Below are 16,249 nucleotides of genomic sequence, written 5' to 3'. Positions count from 1 at the left end.
TTTCTGGTTCTTCAGTAACTCCAGTTGAGAGTGGTAAATGGTTTGTTTTTCCTTGTGGAACTTCTGCCAGGCCGGGTGATTCCTGATGGAGTTCTCCAGTGCAGAGAGTTCCTCCTTTATTAACTTCTGTTTGGAATACAGAACGCCGATAAGATGTTTCAGCAGTTTCTTAGATAAAGTGTGGCATAGTTTTCTGGCATATTCTGTGGGATAAGTTGATTGAAGAGGGTTCTTAATTCTAAGACCCTTAGGTACAATGTCCAGGTTTTTGCATTTAGATAGAAAGAGGATGTCAGTTTGTACCTGGGCAAGTTTCTTGGTGAGGTTGATGGACTTCCATTTCATGCGGCTCAATGTGGTGCCTTCCATAGTTCTGGTTACAGGTAGGTAGCCGTGTTGGTCTGGATCGAAGTAAAATAAAAAAATTCCTTCAGTAGCACCTTAAAGACCAACTAAGTTTTTATTTTGGTATGAGCTTTCGTGTGCATGCACACTTCTTCAGATACAGTGAAATGGAAGTTTCCAGGCACTTATGTAGAGAAGGGGTGGGGAGGGGTGGGGATGGGGAGGGGGGATCACTCAGAAGGGTGGTGGAAATGGGTGATTGACTGACTGATAGCTGTTGATGACCGCAAACGACTGCAAATGGTTTTGCATGAAAAAGCAAGGGTTGAGATGGCTGAAGATCGCTTATCATGTATAATGAGATAAGAACCCGATATCTCTGTTCAAACCAGGTCCCTCCATGGTTTTGAGCTTGGTGATAAGTTGCAATTCAGCAACTTCTCTTTCCAGTCATAGAATCATAGAGTTGGAAGAGACCACAAGGGCCATCCAGTCCAACCCCCTACCAAGCAGGAGTCTTTGTCCGACCCGAGCTCTGCATCAGCATCCATCTGAACCTGGTGAGTGTCCCTGATTTGGGTCGAAGGGGTTTCCCTGGGCAGTGGAGAGGGTGCCTCTGCAGATACAGTAAACTATCTTGGGGACATCCCCCCCAAAAAATAAACAACCCCACACCCAGGTCAGGGAGCGGAGCGCCTTGATTTCTTCTTATCAGCACAGCCATAGGGAGGCGGGGATTTCAAAGCCGGTCTGCAGGGCTGAGCTGCACTATCAAGTTATAATTTACGCCCCCGTCAGTCGGGCACCGGTGTGCGACGACACGCGTGCGCGCCTTCACACGTGAAAACGAAGGCGCGAGGCTCCGGCGGGAGCTGAGCGGGTTGCATTGTTAGGAAGGCTTTTAGGGGTGTCGTTGCGGGCCGCTTCCAGACCTTGCAACCCTGCATCCGTGAAGGTGGGAGGCATGCAAGAGGAAACCAGCCCGACCGGTTCCTTTGTGAAGGCCCTGCCTGTGAATGGCCTCGGATCTGCAAGCGCAAAGAGGTTGCCATGGAGACCAATGCGTGGGATGGGGGGGTAGCCTTCTCAGGTGCAGAACAATGGGTCAACGTGGGTGGTCTGCTTAGGTGAGCTGGGAGGGGAGATGCGGGAGGGAAGGGCTTGTAATTTTTACAAATGCTTTCTTTTGGAAATTCCGCAGTAATAAAAACAGATAGTTACAATAATACAAAAATAAACATCGCTATTACATTTCATTAATTCCATTCCATTTATAATTGACCCAGCTAATGACAAATAATTACAGTTACAACAAATGCTCAGGTTTCATCAGTGTGGAAGGAGAGACATTTGTCACCCCTGAACTTGGGCAACAAGAAAGCTGGAAGCACCGGGAAAAGGTGGTGATGGGGTTTGGCAGGTTTAAAATAACTCTTGCAATGTTACACAGATTTTGGTTACAACCCAGGATTGTAAATTAGATGGACTTATAATATGCAGTTTAAAAAGTTATTTAAGGAACCCGTGGAGGGGAGGGCCTGAAACGAATACAGGTAAAACTCGGAAAATTAGAATATTGTCGAAAAGTGCATTTATTTCAGTAATGCAACTTAAAAGGTGAAACCAATATATGAGATATATGCATGACATGCAAAGCAGGATATGTCAAGCCTTTAATTGTTGTAATTGTAATTATTTGCCATTAGGCAGGTCAATTATAAATGGAATGTAATTAATGAAATGTGATAGCGATGTTTATTTTTGTTTATTTTTGTATTATTGTAACTATTTGTTTAATTACTGTGGAATTTCCAAAAGAAAGCATTTGTAAAAATAAAAATAAAAAAATATATAAGTTGCCTTACTGAGATAAATGCACTTTTCGATGATGTTCTAATTTTCCGAGGTTCACCTATATGTGAGGTTTTTGTGTCAGTGTCTCTTGGGTGGATTCTCTTTCTGTTTATTTATTAGATTTCATTTCATTATTTTTCCTTGGCAGTGTGAGAGAGGGTTTGGGGGGGCATGGTCAATTAAGGACAACAAACCATGCTGCCCCCCCAACCCCTCTCACTGCCAAGGGGAAAAAATGAAATGAAAACTAATTGTTGCATCAAGTTAGCCATATGGATGAGAATTGTAATGGATTGTTTTGAAGTTCTTTCAGCCCCAGGTGGAAAATAAAATCGCCCCAATACCCCTTGCTCCTGCCTGCCTGCTGCCATCCTGTCCTGTATTTTGCCAGAGCAAAGGTGGCAGCCCTAGTTGGAAGGGACCCCATCTAGCTCAACCCCCTGCAATGCAGGGAACTTGCCCAACATGGGGCTCAAACCCACGAACCTGAGATTATTATTATTATTTATTATTTATACCCCGTCCATCTGGCTGGGTTTCCCCCGCCACTCTGGGCGGCTTCCAACAAATAACCAAAATACATTAAAATATCACAGATTAAAAACTTCCCTAAACAGGGCTGCCTTTAGGTGTTTTCTAAATGTCAGGTAGTTGTTTAGGTAAAGGTAAAGGAACCCCTGACCATTAGGTCCAGTCGTGACCGACTCTGGGGTTGCGCGCTCATCTCGCATTATTGGCCGAGGGAGCTGCCGTACAGCTTCCAGGTCATGTGGCCAGCATGACAAAGCCACTTCTGGCAAACCAGAGCAGCACATAGAAACGTCGTTTACCTTCCTGCCAGAGCAGTACCTATTTATCTACTTGCATTTTGACGTGCTTTCGAACTGCTAGGTTGGCAGGAGCTAGGACCAAGCAATGGGAGCTCACCCCGTCACAGGGATTCGAACCGCTGACCTTCTGATCAGCAAGCCCTAGGCTCAGTGGTTTAACCACAGCGCCACCTGGGTCCCTCCAGGTAGTTGTTTATCTCCTTGATAAGTGCCTCGTGCCCTAATCACTGGGCTATTCCTTCCATCGTTGATGGGATGTGGGGCGAGGAGGGCAAAGGGCAAAAGCCTGCTCTGGACCATGCTAGCCTTGATCTATCGGGGCCAATGCCATGTAAGAAGAGCCGGTGGGTCAGCCTGAGTGGGAGAGGCTGGGGATCCAGTGGATCCTGTGTCGACCCAGGCTGCCTTCCTCCCCTATTGTAGTGTTTTCCTGGGGCCGCCTCCTTATGGGAATGTTTCTGTCCAGCATGTGTAGGGTTAAAGTGGGGCTTAGAAACAGCATAGATAATAAAGACAGGAGGGACCCAGGTGGCGCTGTGGGTTAAAGCACAGAGTCTAGGGCTTGCTGATCAGAAGGTCGGCGGTTCGAATCCCTGCAACGGGGTGAGCGCCCGTTGCTCGGTCCCAGCTCCTGCCAACCTAGCAGTTTGAAAGCACATCAAAGTGCAAGTAGATAAATAGGGACCGCTCTGGCGGGAAGGTAAACGGCGTTTCCGTGCGCTGCTCTGGTTCGCCAGAAGCAGCTTTGTCATGCTGGCCACATGACCCGGAAGCTGTCTGCGGACAAACGCCGGCTCCCTCGGCCTATAGAGCGAGATGAGCGCCGCAACCCCAGAGTCGGACATGACTGGACCTGATGGTCAGGGGCCCCTTTACCTTTACCTTTAATAAAGACAGGAAGGAAACACGATTGAAGGAAACACGATTTAAAATTATGATTTATATGGATCGAGAAAGGAAGATTGATTTGATTTGCTGGGGAAATGTCAGGTAAATGTCCAAACAAGACTGGGACATGCAGAGCGGTGGAAAAGGGAACGGATGGGAAAATATTAGAAATTAAGAAAAAGTGTTTTACTACGAGCAGCAAAGGAAGGAGGGAAAAGAAGCCTATTTTGGGGGGGGGCGTGGAAAGTCAATTGCTAAATTGGTGTTAAATTCAAAATTAATTTGTTGTTGATTTTCTTTAGAATTTGGAAAATTAATTAAAAATTAATTGGAAATAAAAGGAACCATGGAGGATTACCGTCTCGCATGATCCATGAATGTAAGGGTGGAATGCAGCTGGCGGGCTTGGAGAAGTGTCATGTGTGTTTTCCCAGGCTGATAAGAAAGGGACAAATACGGCAAATCAAAGGGAGAAATAAGCTTTAATCAACAACGTAGGTTTTATGCAGGTGAAAGATGGAAGAGCAAGAGACGGGTGCTGCTGAAACAGGAAGAGGCACCGATCCCATCAAAAGCGAGAGCAGTGAGGGATTCTGGGAAAGAAACGCACAGGGGATCCTGGGTAAAGAGGACGCCCTCAGCTCAGATGCACAGCGCCAGAGATTCAGGCATTTCTGCTACCAGGAGGCCGAAGGACCCAGAGAGGTTTGCAGCCGACTCCACCGCCTTTGCCGTCAGTGGCTGAAGCCGGAGCGACACACCAAGGCTCAGATCCTGGACCTGGTGGTCCTGGAGCAGTTCCTGGCTGTCCTGCCCCCAGAGACAGAGAACTGGGTGAGGGAATGCAGAGCAGAGACCAGTTCCCAGGCGGTGGCCCTGGCAGAAGGTTTCCTCCTGAGTCAGGCAGAGGACCAGAAGCAGGAAGAGCAGCAGGTGAGAGCATCTCAAGATCTTGTGATGCCTTCAGGTGTTTTTGAACTAAATCTCTCCTCGCCCCTGAGCAACGTTGAGGGGGAATATTGGCTACTCCTGGTCCAGATAGTCCCAACAGCCTCTGAAAGAGATGGAGGGCAATGTTACGGACAAAATGGAGTGACTTAAAATATGGATTACTAATACAGTATGCAGTTGAAAAGGTTGACATCAGGGCCTATAGAGGGGAAGGTGGGAAGTCCAGAGATTCGGAGGAATCTCTAAATATGGATATGTATTTTGTATTGTTATGATTTTATATTTGTAAAACCAAATGAAAATTATTTCCAAAAAAAGAAAGGGAGGGAGGGCACCCCAAAAAAGCCTCTATTTTCATTCACCAACGTTCTCTGGAAAATATTCCAAGTACTGCTCAGGTTTTCCCCTGTGTCATTCTGTTTTCTAATACATCTCCCCCTTCAATGTCCTCCAATCCTCACCGCTGTTTCAGGTAAAGGGTCTGCTTGTGGAAATGAGAAGTGATTTCCCTGACGCAGAGAGATCTCGGTTGGATGTCAGAGAGAAGCCACTGGGTAAGGATCCATCGGCTGTGTCTCCATATGGTCTCCCTCTGTTGGTTTTTGAAAGGGATCCGTGGCCTTTTTTTGATCTGGTGAGGGAAGAGAGTTCAGTGTGTGTGCAGGAAATAAACAACTACAGTGGTAAGTAAAGGTAAAGGGACCCCTGACCATTAGGGGGTCCAGTCGTGACCGACTCTGGGGTTGCGGCGCTCGTCTCGCGTTATTGGCTGTGGGAGCCGGCGTACAGCTTCTAGGTCATGTGGCCAGCATGACTAAGCCTCTTCTGGCGAACCAGAGCAGCACACAGAAACACCATTTACCTTCCCACCGGAGTGGTACCTATTTATCTACAGTACTTGCACTTTGACGTGCTTTCGAACTGCTAGGTTGGCAGGAGCAGGGACCGAGCAACGGGAGCTCCGTCTCGTGGGGATTCGAACCATCAACCTTCTGATCGGCAAGCCCTAGGCTCTGTGGTTTAACCCACAGCGCCACCTGCGTCCCTAACTACAGTCATAGAATCAAAGAGTTGGAAGAGACCACAAGGGCCACCCAGTCCAACCCCCTGCCAAGCAGGAAACACCACCAAAGCATTCCTGACAGATGGCTGTCAAGCCTCTGCTTAAAGACCTCCAAAGAAGGAGACTCCACCACACTCCTTGGCAGCAAATTCCGCGGCCGAACAGCTCTTACTGTCAGGAAGTTCTTCCTAATGTTTAGGTGGAATCTTCTTTCTTGTAGTTTGAATCCATTGCTCTGTGTCCGCTTCTCTGGAGCAGCAGAAAACAACTCTTCTCCCTCCTCTATATGACATCCTTTTATATATTTGAACATGGCTATCATATCACCCCTTATAGAATCAGTCCTCTTAAACAGGACCGTTTTTAAACTACAGTAGTATCTCAGTTTAAAAACAGTCCTGTTTAAGAGCGATTCAGTTTACAAGCTCCGCAAAACCCAAAGTATTGTCCCAGTTTTCTAACTTTACCTCGGTCTAAGAACAGAATCTGAATGGTGGAAGGGCACTGGCGGCGGGAGGCCTCATTAGAGAAAGCGTGGCTCAGTTTAAGAATGACTTCTGGAACGGATTAAGTTCGTAAACCGAGTTACCACTGTATTTTTAGAAGACATCTGAAGGCAGCCCTGTATTGGGACGTTTTTAATGTTTGATGTTTTAATATTCTGTTGGGAGCTGCCCAGAGTGGCTGGGGAATAAATAATAAATTATTATTATTATTATTATTATTATTATTATTATTATTATTAAGCAACAAAGTTTTATTCATTCCCTCCATAACAGAGAAGAATGTCTGCCAATGCTCATGTATGCTTAGACATGCTTTCATACAACCTTTGTCTCTCACAGGTGATGGGATGATGCTGAGAAGATCTACTCAGGCATCTCTTCCTGGGGGAGGAGAAGGAGCTGCTGTAGCACCAGATCAGGTAGGGCAGGAGTGGGGAAACTTCTTCAGAGTGGGGGCTGCATTCTCGTCTGTGGGTGGGTGGGACCAGATGTAAGAATGGGTGAAGCTGGTTGGTATATACCAGTGGTGGAGAACCTATGGCACATGTGCCAGAGTGGGCATGCGGAGCCCTCACTGCTGGCATGCACGCCATTAGCCCACCCGCACTGTCGTTTTGTTGTTTTTTCTATTTGTGCTCCCGCTCCTCCTCACACAACTGTGTGCGTCTGCTGCTTAAACCCAGAACCTTTTTAAAAAATTTTGGTCAGTAGCCTGTGATTGTGTTAGGCAATTGGTCCGTTTTTCAATTGGCTGTGGCAGTGACTGTTTCTGATTGGGCGCAACAGCGTTCGTTATTTGACCCTCCTTGTGATTTTTTTTCCTGCCCTGTTTTGGTGCTGCATGATAGTTCCCAGCTCCCCACTCTGAGCCAGGCCTCACCCATTCCCCTCCAGTGTGGTGTAGTGGTTAAGAGCGGTGGACTCGTAATCTGGTGAACCGGGTTCGCTTCCCCGCTCCTCCACATGCAGCTGCTGGGTGACCTTGGGCTAGTCACACTTCTCTGAAGTCTCTCAGCCTCACTCACCGCACAGAGTGTTTGTTGTGGGGGAGGAAGGGAAAGGAGAATGTTAGCCGCTTTGAGACTCCTTCGGGTAGTGATAAAGCGGGATATCAAATCCAAACTCTTCTTCTTCCACCGCTCCCCCCCCCACCGCTCCAATCCTCCGCAGGCCCCCCACCTCCCATGGGCCCGACGTGCCTGGGCTAGGAGGGCACTTGTGCCTGCCGCTTTCCTGTGTGCCTGGCCCAACCCAGCCTCACCCCTTTGCAATGTTGCCGGAGGGAGGGAGGGAGGAAGATGGTGAAGACCACGCCAGGATCACAGGCAGGGTGCAGGCAGTCAGCCAGCTGGGTGGGGTGTTCTCCCTCTCCTCCTGGCCGCCGCCTCTCATCTAGCCTCAGGGCTGCTCCATCTTCCCCATCGCAATAGGCCGAGAGCGAGCCAGCCAGCCCGCTAGCTGGGGAGCGCATCCTGGCGCACGGGATGGGAGGGGGGAAGAGGGAAGGAGATGGCAAGACCCACAGGGATTTTTCTGTTTTGTCTCCCCCGCAAAAAGCTCGACAACTTTGGGCAATGAGTCCATAAGTGACTGTGGAGGCCAATTCTGGATCCACACATCCTTCCAACAGTTGGGACATAGGTTTCCAGGCAGGAGTCGATCACGGTGTGGATTTGCCAAGCGTGCCTTCCTCTTAGCACGTTTCTCCCTTGCGTCCTGAGATCGAGTGTCTTCAAAGCCCATGACACCTTTGGTTTTGAAATGTCAAAGTGATTGTAAAATCAATGAAATGTATAAAATTAGTGAAATGTATAAACTTGAAGTATAAATAAATAAAAGAGAAACTCAAAACAACAATAATAATAAACTTTTCTATGTAGCGGCATTATAAACTCGGATATGTAAGCTAGGTGCCAAATGGTGGCCAAAACGGAATGTCTGGTTGCCATTTTGGGGCAGACGGTTCAAAGGTTGTATTTTTAAATACGACCTTTTGGTTGCTGAAATCTGTTCAGATTGTGCAGATAAAATATCACGGGTAGAATTCTACAGGGTGTGTTGTTAGTGTGTGAAAACAGTCAATATCCAAGGAGCCCCAGGCTTGCATCTCCAGATGGGGCAATGTAAGGTGCCATCCTGGCACCCAGGCATCTTCACTTGGTCGCAAGTGGCCAGTAGCCAGGTGCCAAATGCGCCCGGCGAATTTTGAACACTGTATTACCTACGAGGAGAAAATGTTTTCTTTTTCTTTCAGGGTCCAATATCTTTTGAGGACGTGGCTGTGTGGTTCACCGAAGGGGAGTGGGCCTTGCTGGATCCTGACCAGAGGGCTCTGCATAACGAAGTCATGGAGGAGAGTGTTGCGATCCTGGCATCTCTCGGTGAGGGCTCCCTCTTGGATCTTAATATATGCTTCATGAGCCAGTTTTTCTTTATGGAATGAACAGGGTGCGGGTGGCGCTGTGGTCTAAACCACTGAGCCTCTAGGGCTTGCCGATCAGAAGGTCGGTGGTTTGAATCCCTGCGACGGAGTGAGCTCCTGTTGCTCAGTCCCTGCTCCTGCCAGCCAACAGTTCGAAAGCACGCCGGCACAAGTAGATAAATAGGTACCGCTGCAGCAGGAAAGAAAATGGCATTTCCGTGTGCTCTGGTTTCAGTCACAGTGTTCTGTTGTGCCAGAAACGGTTTAGTCATGCTGGCCACGTGACCCAGAAAGTTGTCTGTGGACAAACACTGGCTTCCTCGGCCGGAAAGCGAGATGAGTGCTACAACCCCATAGTCACCTTTGACTGGACTTAACTGTCCAGCGGTCCTTTGCCTTTGCCTTTATTTCTTTATGGAATGAAATCCAATTTGCCAAGGTGGGTCAACAATGGCACTCCTGAGCTTCTTAACCCTCTGCAATTAACCTTGAATAAGCACGTTCCTGTCGTATTCTCTCTGAATCTTCCACTTTTGCCTTTCTAAACCATGGCCTTTGCAAATGGAAGTGTCACTTGTCTCTTTTTTTGTGTTTAGGGCTTTGGGAAGGCAAATCCAGAGCTCCCCTCTTTGTTTATATATACAGGTGAAACTCGGAAAATTAGAATATCGTCGAAAAGTGCATTTTTTTCAGTAATGAAACTTAAAAGGTGAAACCAATATATGAGATAGTTGCATGACATGCAAAGCAAGATATGTCAAGCCTTTATTTGTTGTAATTGTACTTATTTGTCGTTAGGTGGGTCAATTATAAATGAAATGTAATTGATGAAATGTAATAGCGATGTTTATTTTTGTATTATTGTAACTATTTGTTTTATTACTGTGGAATTTCCAAAAGGAAGCATTTGTAAAAATTAGAAGAAAAATAAAAAATAATGAGTTGCATTACTGAAATAAATGCACTTTTTGACGATACTCTAATTTTCCGAGTTTCACCTGTGTATATATATTTCCTAGAATGGGGTGGGAAGGAAGTTTCTGGGAAAGAAGGCTCAGAAAGTCCCTTGTACAGCTGAATAGACCAGGGTATGGAAGAAAGATCATTGTAATTATTATTATTATTATTATTATTATTATTATTATTATTATTATTTATTATCTATACCCTGCCCATCTGGCCAGGCCTTCCCAGCCACTCTGGGTGGCTCCCAACAGAATATTAAAAAAACAATAAAACATCAAACATTAAAAACTTCCCTAAACAGGGCTGCCTTCAGATGTCTTCTGAAAGTCAGAGAGTTGTTTATTTCCTTGACAACCTGATGAAGGGTGTTCCACGGGGAGGGAGGGAGCCAACACCGAGAAGGCCCTCTGCCTGGTTCCCTGTAACCTCACTTCTCGCAGGGAGGGAAGCACCAGAAGGCCCTCAGAGCCGGACCTTAGTGTCTGGGGTGGGCGATGGGGGTGGGAACGCTCCTTCAGGTATACTGGGCTGAGGCCATTTCGGGCTTTAAAGGTCAGCCCCAACACTTTGTTGTGCCTGATAGCAACCTATTGTAGATGACAGGTTTGGAGAGGGGGCTGAGGACTCTAAGAATAATTGACTCCATCAGTGCCAGCTATAGAGGCTCTTCTGTTCCTGCATCCATGACGAGCCGCTGTGCATAACACAGCTAAGCCTTTTCTCCAGGCGTTACCCTGGTGGAAATGGTGCAAGCCCTGCCATCGCTCCCTTCTTTGATTGTCCAAGCTTGCAAAGCAACAAATATCTTCAATATCAAGGATGAGAGTCTAGGGGTCTCTTTCAGGCGTGGCGTCATATTCAAAAAGGGTACCCCATTCCAAAGCTGCACTTAGTGAGAAATGGGGGTCCGTGAAGTATAATTGGTTGCACCTAGCCGAAATCTAGGTAAAGGTAAAGGGACCCATGACCGTAAAGTCCAGTCGTGGACAACTCTGGGGTTGTGGCATTCATCTCGCTTTACTGGCCGAGGGAGCCGGCATACAGCTTCCAGGTCATGTGGCCAGCATGACTAAGCCGCTTCTGGCGAACCAGAGCAGAGCACGGAAACACCGTTTACCTTCCCGCCAGAGCAGTACCTACTTATCTACTTGCACTTGACGTGCTTTTGAACTCCTAGGTGGGCAGGAGCTGGGACAGAGCAACGGGAGCTCACCCTGTCACGGGGATTCGAACCGCCGACCTTCTGATTGGCAAGCCCTAGGCTCTGTGGTTTAGACCACAGCGCCACCCACGTCTAATTGTTCATAAAATGCATAGTAAGTAGGGTTGGGAATCATAGTTCTCAAACTGGGTTGGGCTGAGAGAGAGTGATTGGCCCAAGACCAGACAATGAGATTCATCTCTGAGCTGGATGCTGAACCTAGGTTTCTATGGTTCGAAACCAATACTCTGTAGCACACCTGCCGCTAGTCGGGAGAGCTAGTTAAATGTGTACAAAGGTTTTCCTTCCCTCTAGATCCACTCGGTTTTACCTTTATCATAAGTATGGAAGCTGTTAAGCGAGATAAGGGTCTGTTTCTTCCTTAGGCTCTGATGAGTTTTTCAATTCATTGCAGAATGTGATGAATCGGAAAGGAAGAGTAAGGAAGAACTACATGGAAAAGAGACCCAGGACCGAGACAGATGCAGGAAGCGAGAAGAGCAAAGGAGCAAAAATGAAGCAGAAAAGAAAAGGAATAAGCTTCGAAATGACAGTGGCTTTCATGCAACCGATGATAGAAAGCAATGTGGTAACTGCCTCGTTCAATGGGAAGCTCTTGGTTCAAAACACCAGTGTAAATCCTACTGCAAAAACTACAAAGGGGAGCAACCATATAAATGCTCTGAGTGTGGAAAGGGTTTCAGAGACAGTTATAGCCTTTCTTGCCACCAGAGAATTCACACAGGAGAGAAACAATATAAATGCCTAGAATGCGGAAGGAGCTTCAGTAGCAAGCAAAGACTCGTTTATCACCAAAGAATTCACACAGGGGAGAAACCATATCAGTGTCTGGAATGTGGAAAGGGCTTCAGAGAAAAATTTACCCTTTCTTCTCATCAGATAATTCACAAAGGGGGGAAACCATATAAATGCTTGGAATGCGGAAAGAGCTTCTCTCAGAAGTTACGTCTAACTATTCACCAAAGAATTCATACAGGCGAGAAGCCGTATCGGTGCTTGGAATGTGGAAAGAGCTTCAGAGAAAATTCTAGCCTAGCTTCTCATCGGAGAATTCACACAGAGGAATACAAATGCTTGGAATGTGGAAAGAGCTTCATTAGTAGTTCAAAACTTATTCGGCATCAAACCATTCATCCCGGAGAGAAATCATATCAACATTTGGAATGTGGAAAGAGCTTCGTTAGTCGTTCAAAACTTACTCATCATCAGACAATTCACACAGGGGAGAAACCATATAAATGCTTGGAGTGTGGAAAGAGCTTCAGACACAATTCTACCCTTTCTTCCCACAAAAGAATTCATACAGGGGAGAAACCATATAAATGCTTAGAGTGTGGAAAGGGCTTTAGTCAGTCTTCCCCTCTCACTCGCCATCAGAGAATCCACACAGGGGAGACACCATATAAATGTTTTGAGTGTGGAAAGAGCTTCAGTCGGAAGGTACAACTCTCTGTTCATCAGAGAATTCACACCGGGGAGAAGCCATATCAGTGCTTGAAATGTGGAAAGAGCTTCATAAACAATTCTAGCCTTTCTTCTCATCAAACAATTCACACGGGCAAAAAGCCATATAAATGTTTGGAATGTGGAAAGAGCTTTACTTTAAAGATGAATCTCAATACCCATCAAAGAATTCACACGGGGGAGAAGCCGTATAAATGCTTGCAGTGTGGGAAGAGCTTAAGCAGCAAGGACAGACTCGCTGACCATCAAAGAACTCACACTGGTGAGAAACCCTTTAAATGCTCGGAGTGTGGGAAAAGCTTCGCTGCGAAGATAAATCTCACTACCCACAAAAGAATTCACACGGGGGAGAAACCCCATAAATGCTTGCAGTGTGGGAAGAGCTTCAGTCAGAGCCACCATCTCACTTACCATCGCAGAATTCACACTGGGGAGAAACCGTATAAATGCTTAGAGTGTGGAAAGAGCTTCAGGAACCGCACTAGTGTAATTTACCACCAGAAAGCACACACTGCAGAGACACAACATAAATGCTTGGAATGTGGAAAGTGCCTCAGTCAGGAAGCAGATCTCGTTGCTCATCAAAAAATGCACACCCGGGAGAAACCATTTGTATGCTTGGAATGTGGGAAAAGCTACACTCTGAAGAACTGTCTCAGCAGACACCAAAGAATTCATACAGGAGACAAACAGTATAAATGTTCTGAGTGCGGAAAAAGCTTCACTGAGAAGTCAACTCTCACAACACATCAACGTGTTCATACGGGAGAGAAACCCTATAAATGCCTGGAGTGTGGAAAGGGCTTCACTCAGAGCTCCCATCGCAATCTTCATCAGAGAACTCACACATCGATGGGCAGTGTATGGGAGCAGCTTTCTTCAGATCTCCAGCCTTTATTCCCACCAAAAAATCCATACAGCGGAGAACCCATATGAAGACTTGGAAAATTAAAGGAGATTTAGGAGCAGTTCCTAGCTGTCTTTCCACAATAAGAAACCATATAAATGCTTGTAATGCATATGGACAGGGCTTGTGCCCAAGACACTTTGTGGAGGAATTTTTAAAAACACTGCTTGGAAGAAGCTTCTGAAGAAGCAGGAACTTCCATTGTCATCAAATAATTCACAGTGGCCTGTTGTCTTTGTCCATGGAGTTTTCTTGGCAGGGATACTGGAGCGGCTTGCCAGTTCCTGCTCCAGGTGGATCACGTTTAGTCAAAACTCTCCACTGCAGATGGTGACAGCAGTCACAAAATTAAGGCGCCTGCTTCTTGGGAGAAAAGCGATGACAAACCTAGACAGCATCTTAAAAAGCAGAGACATCACCTTGCCGACAAAGGTCTGTATGGTTCAAGCTATGGTTTTCCCAGTAGTGATGTATGGAAGTGAGAGCTGGGCCATAAAGAAGGCTGATCACCGAAGAATTTATGCTTTTGAATTATGGTGCTGGAGGAGACTCTTGAGAGTCCCATGGACTGCAAGAAGATCAAACCTATCCATTCTTAAGGAAATCAGCCCTGAGTGCTCCCTGGAAGGACAGATCGTGAAGCTGAGGCTCCAATACTTTGGCCACCTCATGAGAAGAGAAGACTCCCTGGAAAAGACCCTGATGTTGGGAAAGATTGAGGGCACTAGGAGAAGGGGACGACAGAGGATGAGATGGTTGGACAGTGTTGAAGCTACGAACATGTGTCTGACCAAACTGCGGGAGGCAGTGGAAGACGGGAGTGCCTGGCGTGCTCTGCTCCATGGGGTCATGAAGAGTCGTACACGACTAAACAACTAAACAACAACAAATTCACAATGGTGATTTGGGGGGGGGGGCTCATATCAATGCTTGGAGTGCAGGAAAATCTTGAATAAGAAAATGCAGCTCCCATCTCATTGAAGAGTAACTTCTCACAGAGGAGAATAAGTAAAGAATACAAAAGTTAGTAGCCTCCTCCAGACTTGTTTACAGAGAATTCATCTCCCTCCCTTGACCAATTTACTCTGAAGTGCTCATCTTTTCTCTTATCTTTTCATGCCCTCCATTGTCCTGTGCGCACAAAAATGGTTACCAGGTTAACCCTGTTCTCCAAGTTAGCATTTTTGCCCATGCGCCAAATCATGGGCTGTGTTTGAGCTTCATTCAGTCAAGATACTGTTACTTTGTGTTTTGCCATTTTTATAAACTATTCCAGTGATTTTCTGCAGTGAGGTTTTAATGCAGGCATAGGCAAACTCGGCCCTCCAGTTGTTTGGGACTACCATTCCCATCATCCCTAGCTAACAGGTCCAGTGGTCAGGGATGATGGGAATTGTAGTCCCAAACATCTGGAGGGCCGGAGTTTTCCCGTGCCTGTTTTAATGCTTAAGGATCACCATATTGTGCCTCTTTATATTATATAAAAGCAAGCAGGTGTTTGTGTGAAACGGGTTTGATGGCTCCATATGCCACGGTGGTACAAGACAGGATGAAGAAGCAAGACAGCTCTGTACTGGGACTCTCATGCCTTGTTTAAACATGCCAGAAGCCCATTGATTTAGGGAGTACCAAGTGTGGGTCGGCTCCTTGGACTGTAAAGCCAAATTTTTGACTTTGCACATCAAGGAAATAGATGGAAACCTGAAGAGATTCTAAATAGCGGCAAATTTGATGGATCTAACTTGACTCAGTGTTTCCCGGTTACTCCGCATTTTATGATTATATGATCATCAATGTTTTAAGTGTGTACTGCCATAAATATTCTGAAAACTTACAAGCTTCAGGGCTTGGGAGAAATAAATGGTTTAGCTGTGTTCTAAGTGGTTTGGAAGTGCAATTGTACTCGATGACATTGAGATTTTGATCCTGCGTATTTTCAATGAGTTGATAACCTGCCCCTGTTATCCATTGATGGGAAAAACCAAGATTTGTTTGTAGGTCGGGGGGGGGGAGCTTTTGGGGAAAAGAATAGTATTACAGAATTTGAGGATTAGTCTCAATGTCATCTGTGTGTCCATGTATCCATCTTGACCTGCCATAGACTCCTAGTTCTGCTGTTTCTGTCTTCTTAATATATATATATATATATATATATATATATATGAAACAAAACTTATCAATGTTATAACGTAGAACACCACTGGATAAGCTACTGGCTGGAAGAGGTCATTCTAGCTTTCAGAGAATAATAGGCCAGGAGGCAATCTTTATTTTCTTTATGGTGGGAGAAAAAAGGCATGCCTTGCTGTCTGTATTGAGTCCAATGCTATGAATATACCCCAGACACAGAACGAGGGACTAAGAGGGAACAAGCTGGAATGTGTCAAGAGGAGGGCAACCAAAATGGTCAAAGGGTCAGGGATGATGTGAGTTTAGCAGCAGCTAAAAAAGCCAATGCAATTCTGGGCTGCATCAATAGGAGTATAGCATCTAGATCAAGGGAAGTAATAGCACCACTGTATTCTGCTCTGGTCAGACCTCACCTGGAGTACTGTGTCCAGTTCTGGGCACCACAGTTCAAGAAGGAGACTGAGAAGCTGGAACGTGTCCAGAGGAGGGCAACCAAAATGGTAAAAGGCCTGGAAACGATGCCTTATGAGGAATGGCTTAGGGAGCTGGGTATGTTTAGCCTGGAGAAGAGAAGGTTAAGGGGTGATATGATAGCCATGTTCAAATATATAAAAGGATGTCATATAGAGGAGGGAGAAAGGTTGTTTTCTGCTGCTCCAGAGAAGTGGACACGGAACAATGGATTCAAGCTACAAGAAAGA

General features: G+C 46.1%; 1 protein-coding gene across 2 annotated transcripts; it reads left to right on the top strand.

The window, feature by feature from the left end:
- The first annotated feature begins 795 nt into the window (after positions 1-795).
- On the top strand, positions 796-15,557 carry LOC118080201 (zinc finger protein 420-like). 2 transcript variants are annotated; one of them, XM_060269458.1, is made up of 6 exons: positions 796-905; positions 4,427-4,850; positions 5,341-5,422; positions 6,777-6,856; positions 8,692-8,818; positions 11,442-15,557. In XM_060269458.1, the coding sequence occupies exons 2-6, from the start codon at positions 4,434-4,436 to the stop codon at positions 13,445-13,447; spliced, it is 2,712 nt and encodes a 903-aa protein (XP_060125441.1). In that variant the 5' UTR covers positions 796-905; positions 4,427-4,433; the 3' UTR covers positions 13,448-15,557. The 2 variants fall into 2 exon arrangements, with proteins under 2 accessions (XP_060125441.1, XP_060125437.1); XM_060269454.1 differs by having other exon boundaries at positions 4,220-4,850.
- The last annotated feature ends 692 nt before the right edge of the window (positions 15,558-16,249 follow it).

This window comes from Zootoca vivipara, chromosome 2 (assembly GCF_963506605.1).
Source record: "Zootoca vivipara chromosome 2, rZooViv1.1, whole genome shotgun sequence".
Lineage (NCBI taxonomy): Eukaryota > Metazoa > Chordata > Lepidosauria > Squamata > Lacertidae > Zootoca > Zootoca vivipara.
This window is presented reverse-complemented; position numbering and strand designations above follow the sequence as displayed.

Excerpts from the sequence above, each read along its gene's own strand:
- LOC118080201 (XM_060269458.1), top strand. The coding sequence starts at position 4,434 with ATGGAAGAGCAAGAGACGGGTGCTGCTGAAACAGGAAGAGGCACCGAT. Across the intron at positions 4,851-5,340 it reads AGAAGCAGGAAGAGCAGCAG|GTAAAGGGTCTGCTTGTGGA; the intron begins GTGAGAGCATCT and ends CCGCTGTTTCAG. Across the intron at positions 8,819-11,441 it reads TGCGATCCTGGCATCTCTCG|AATGTGATGAATCGGAAAGG; the intron begins GTGAGGGCTCCC and ends AATTCATTGCAG.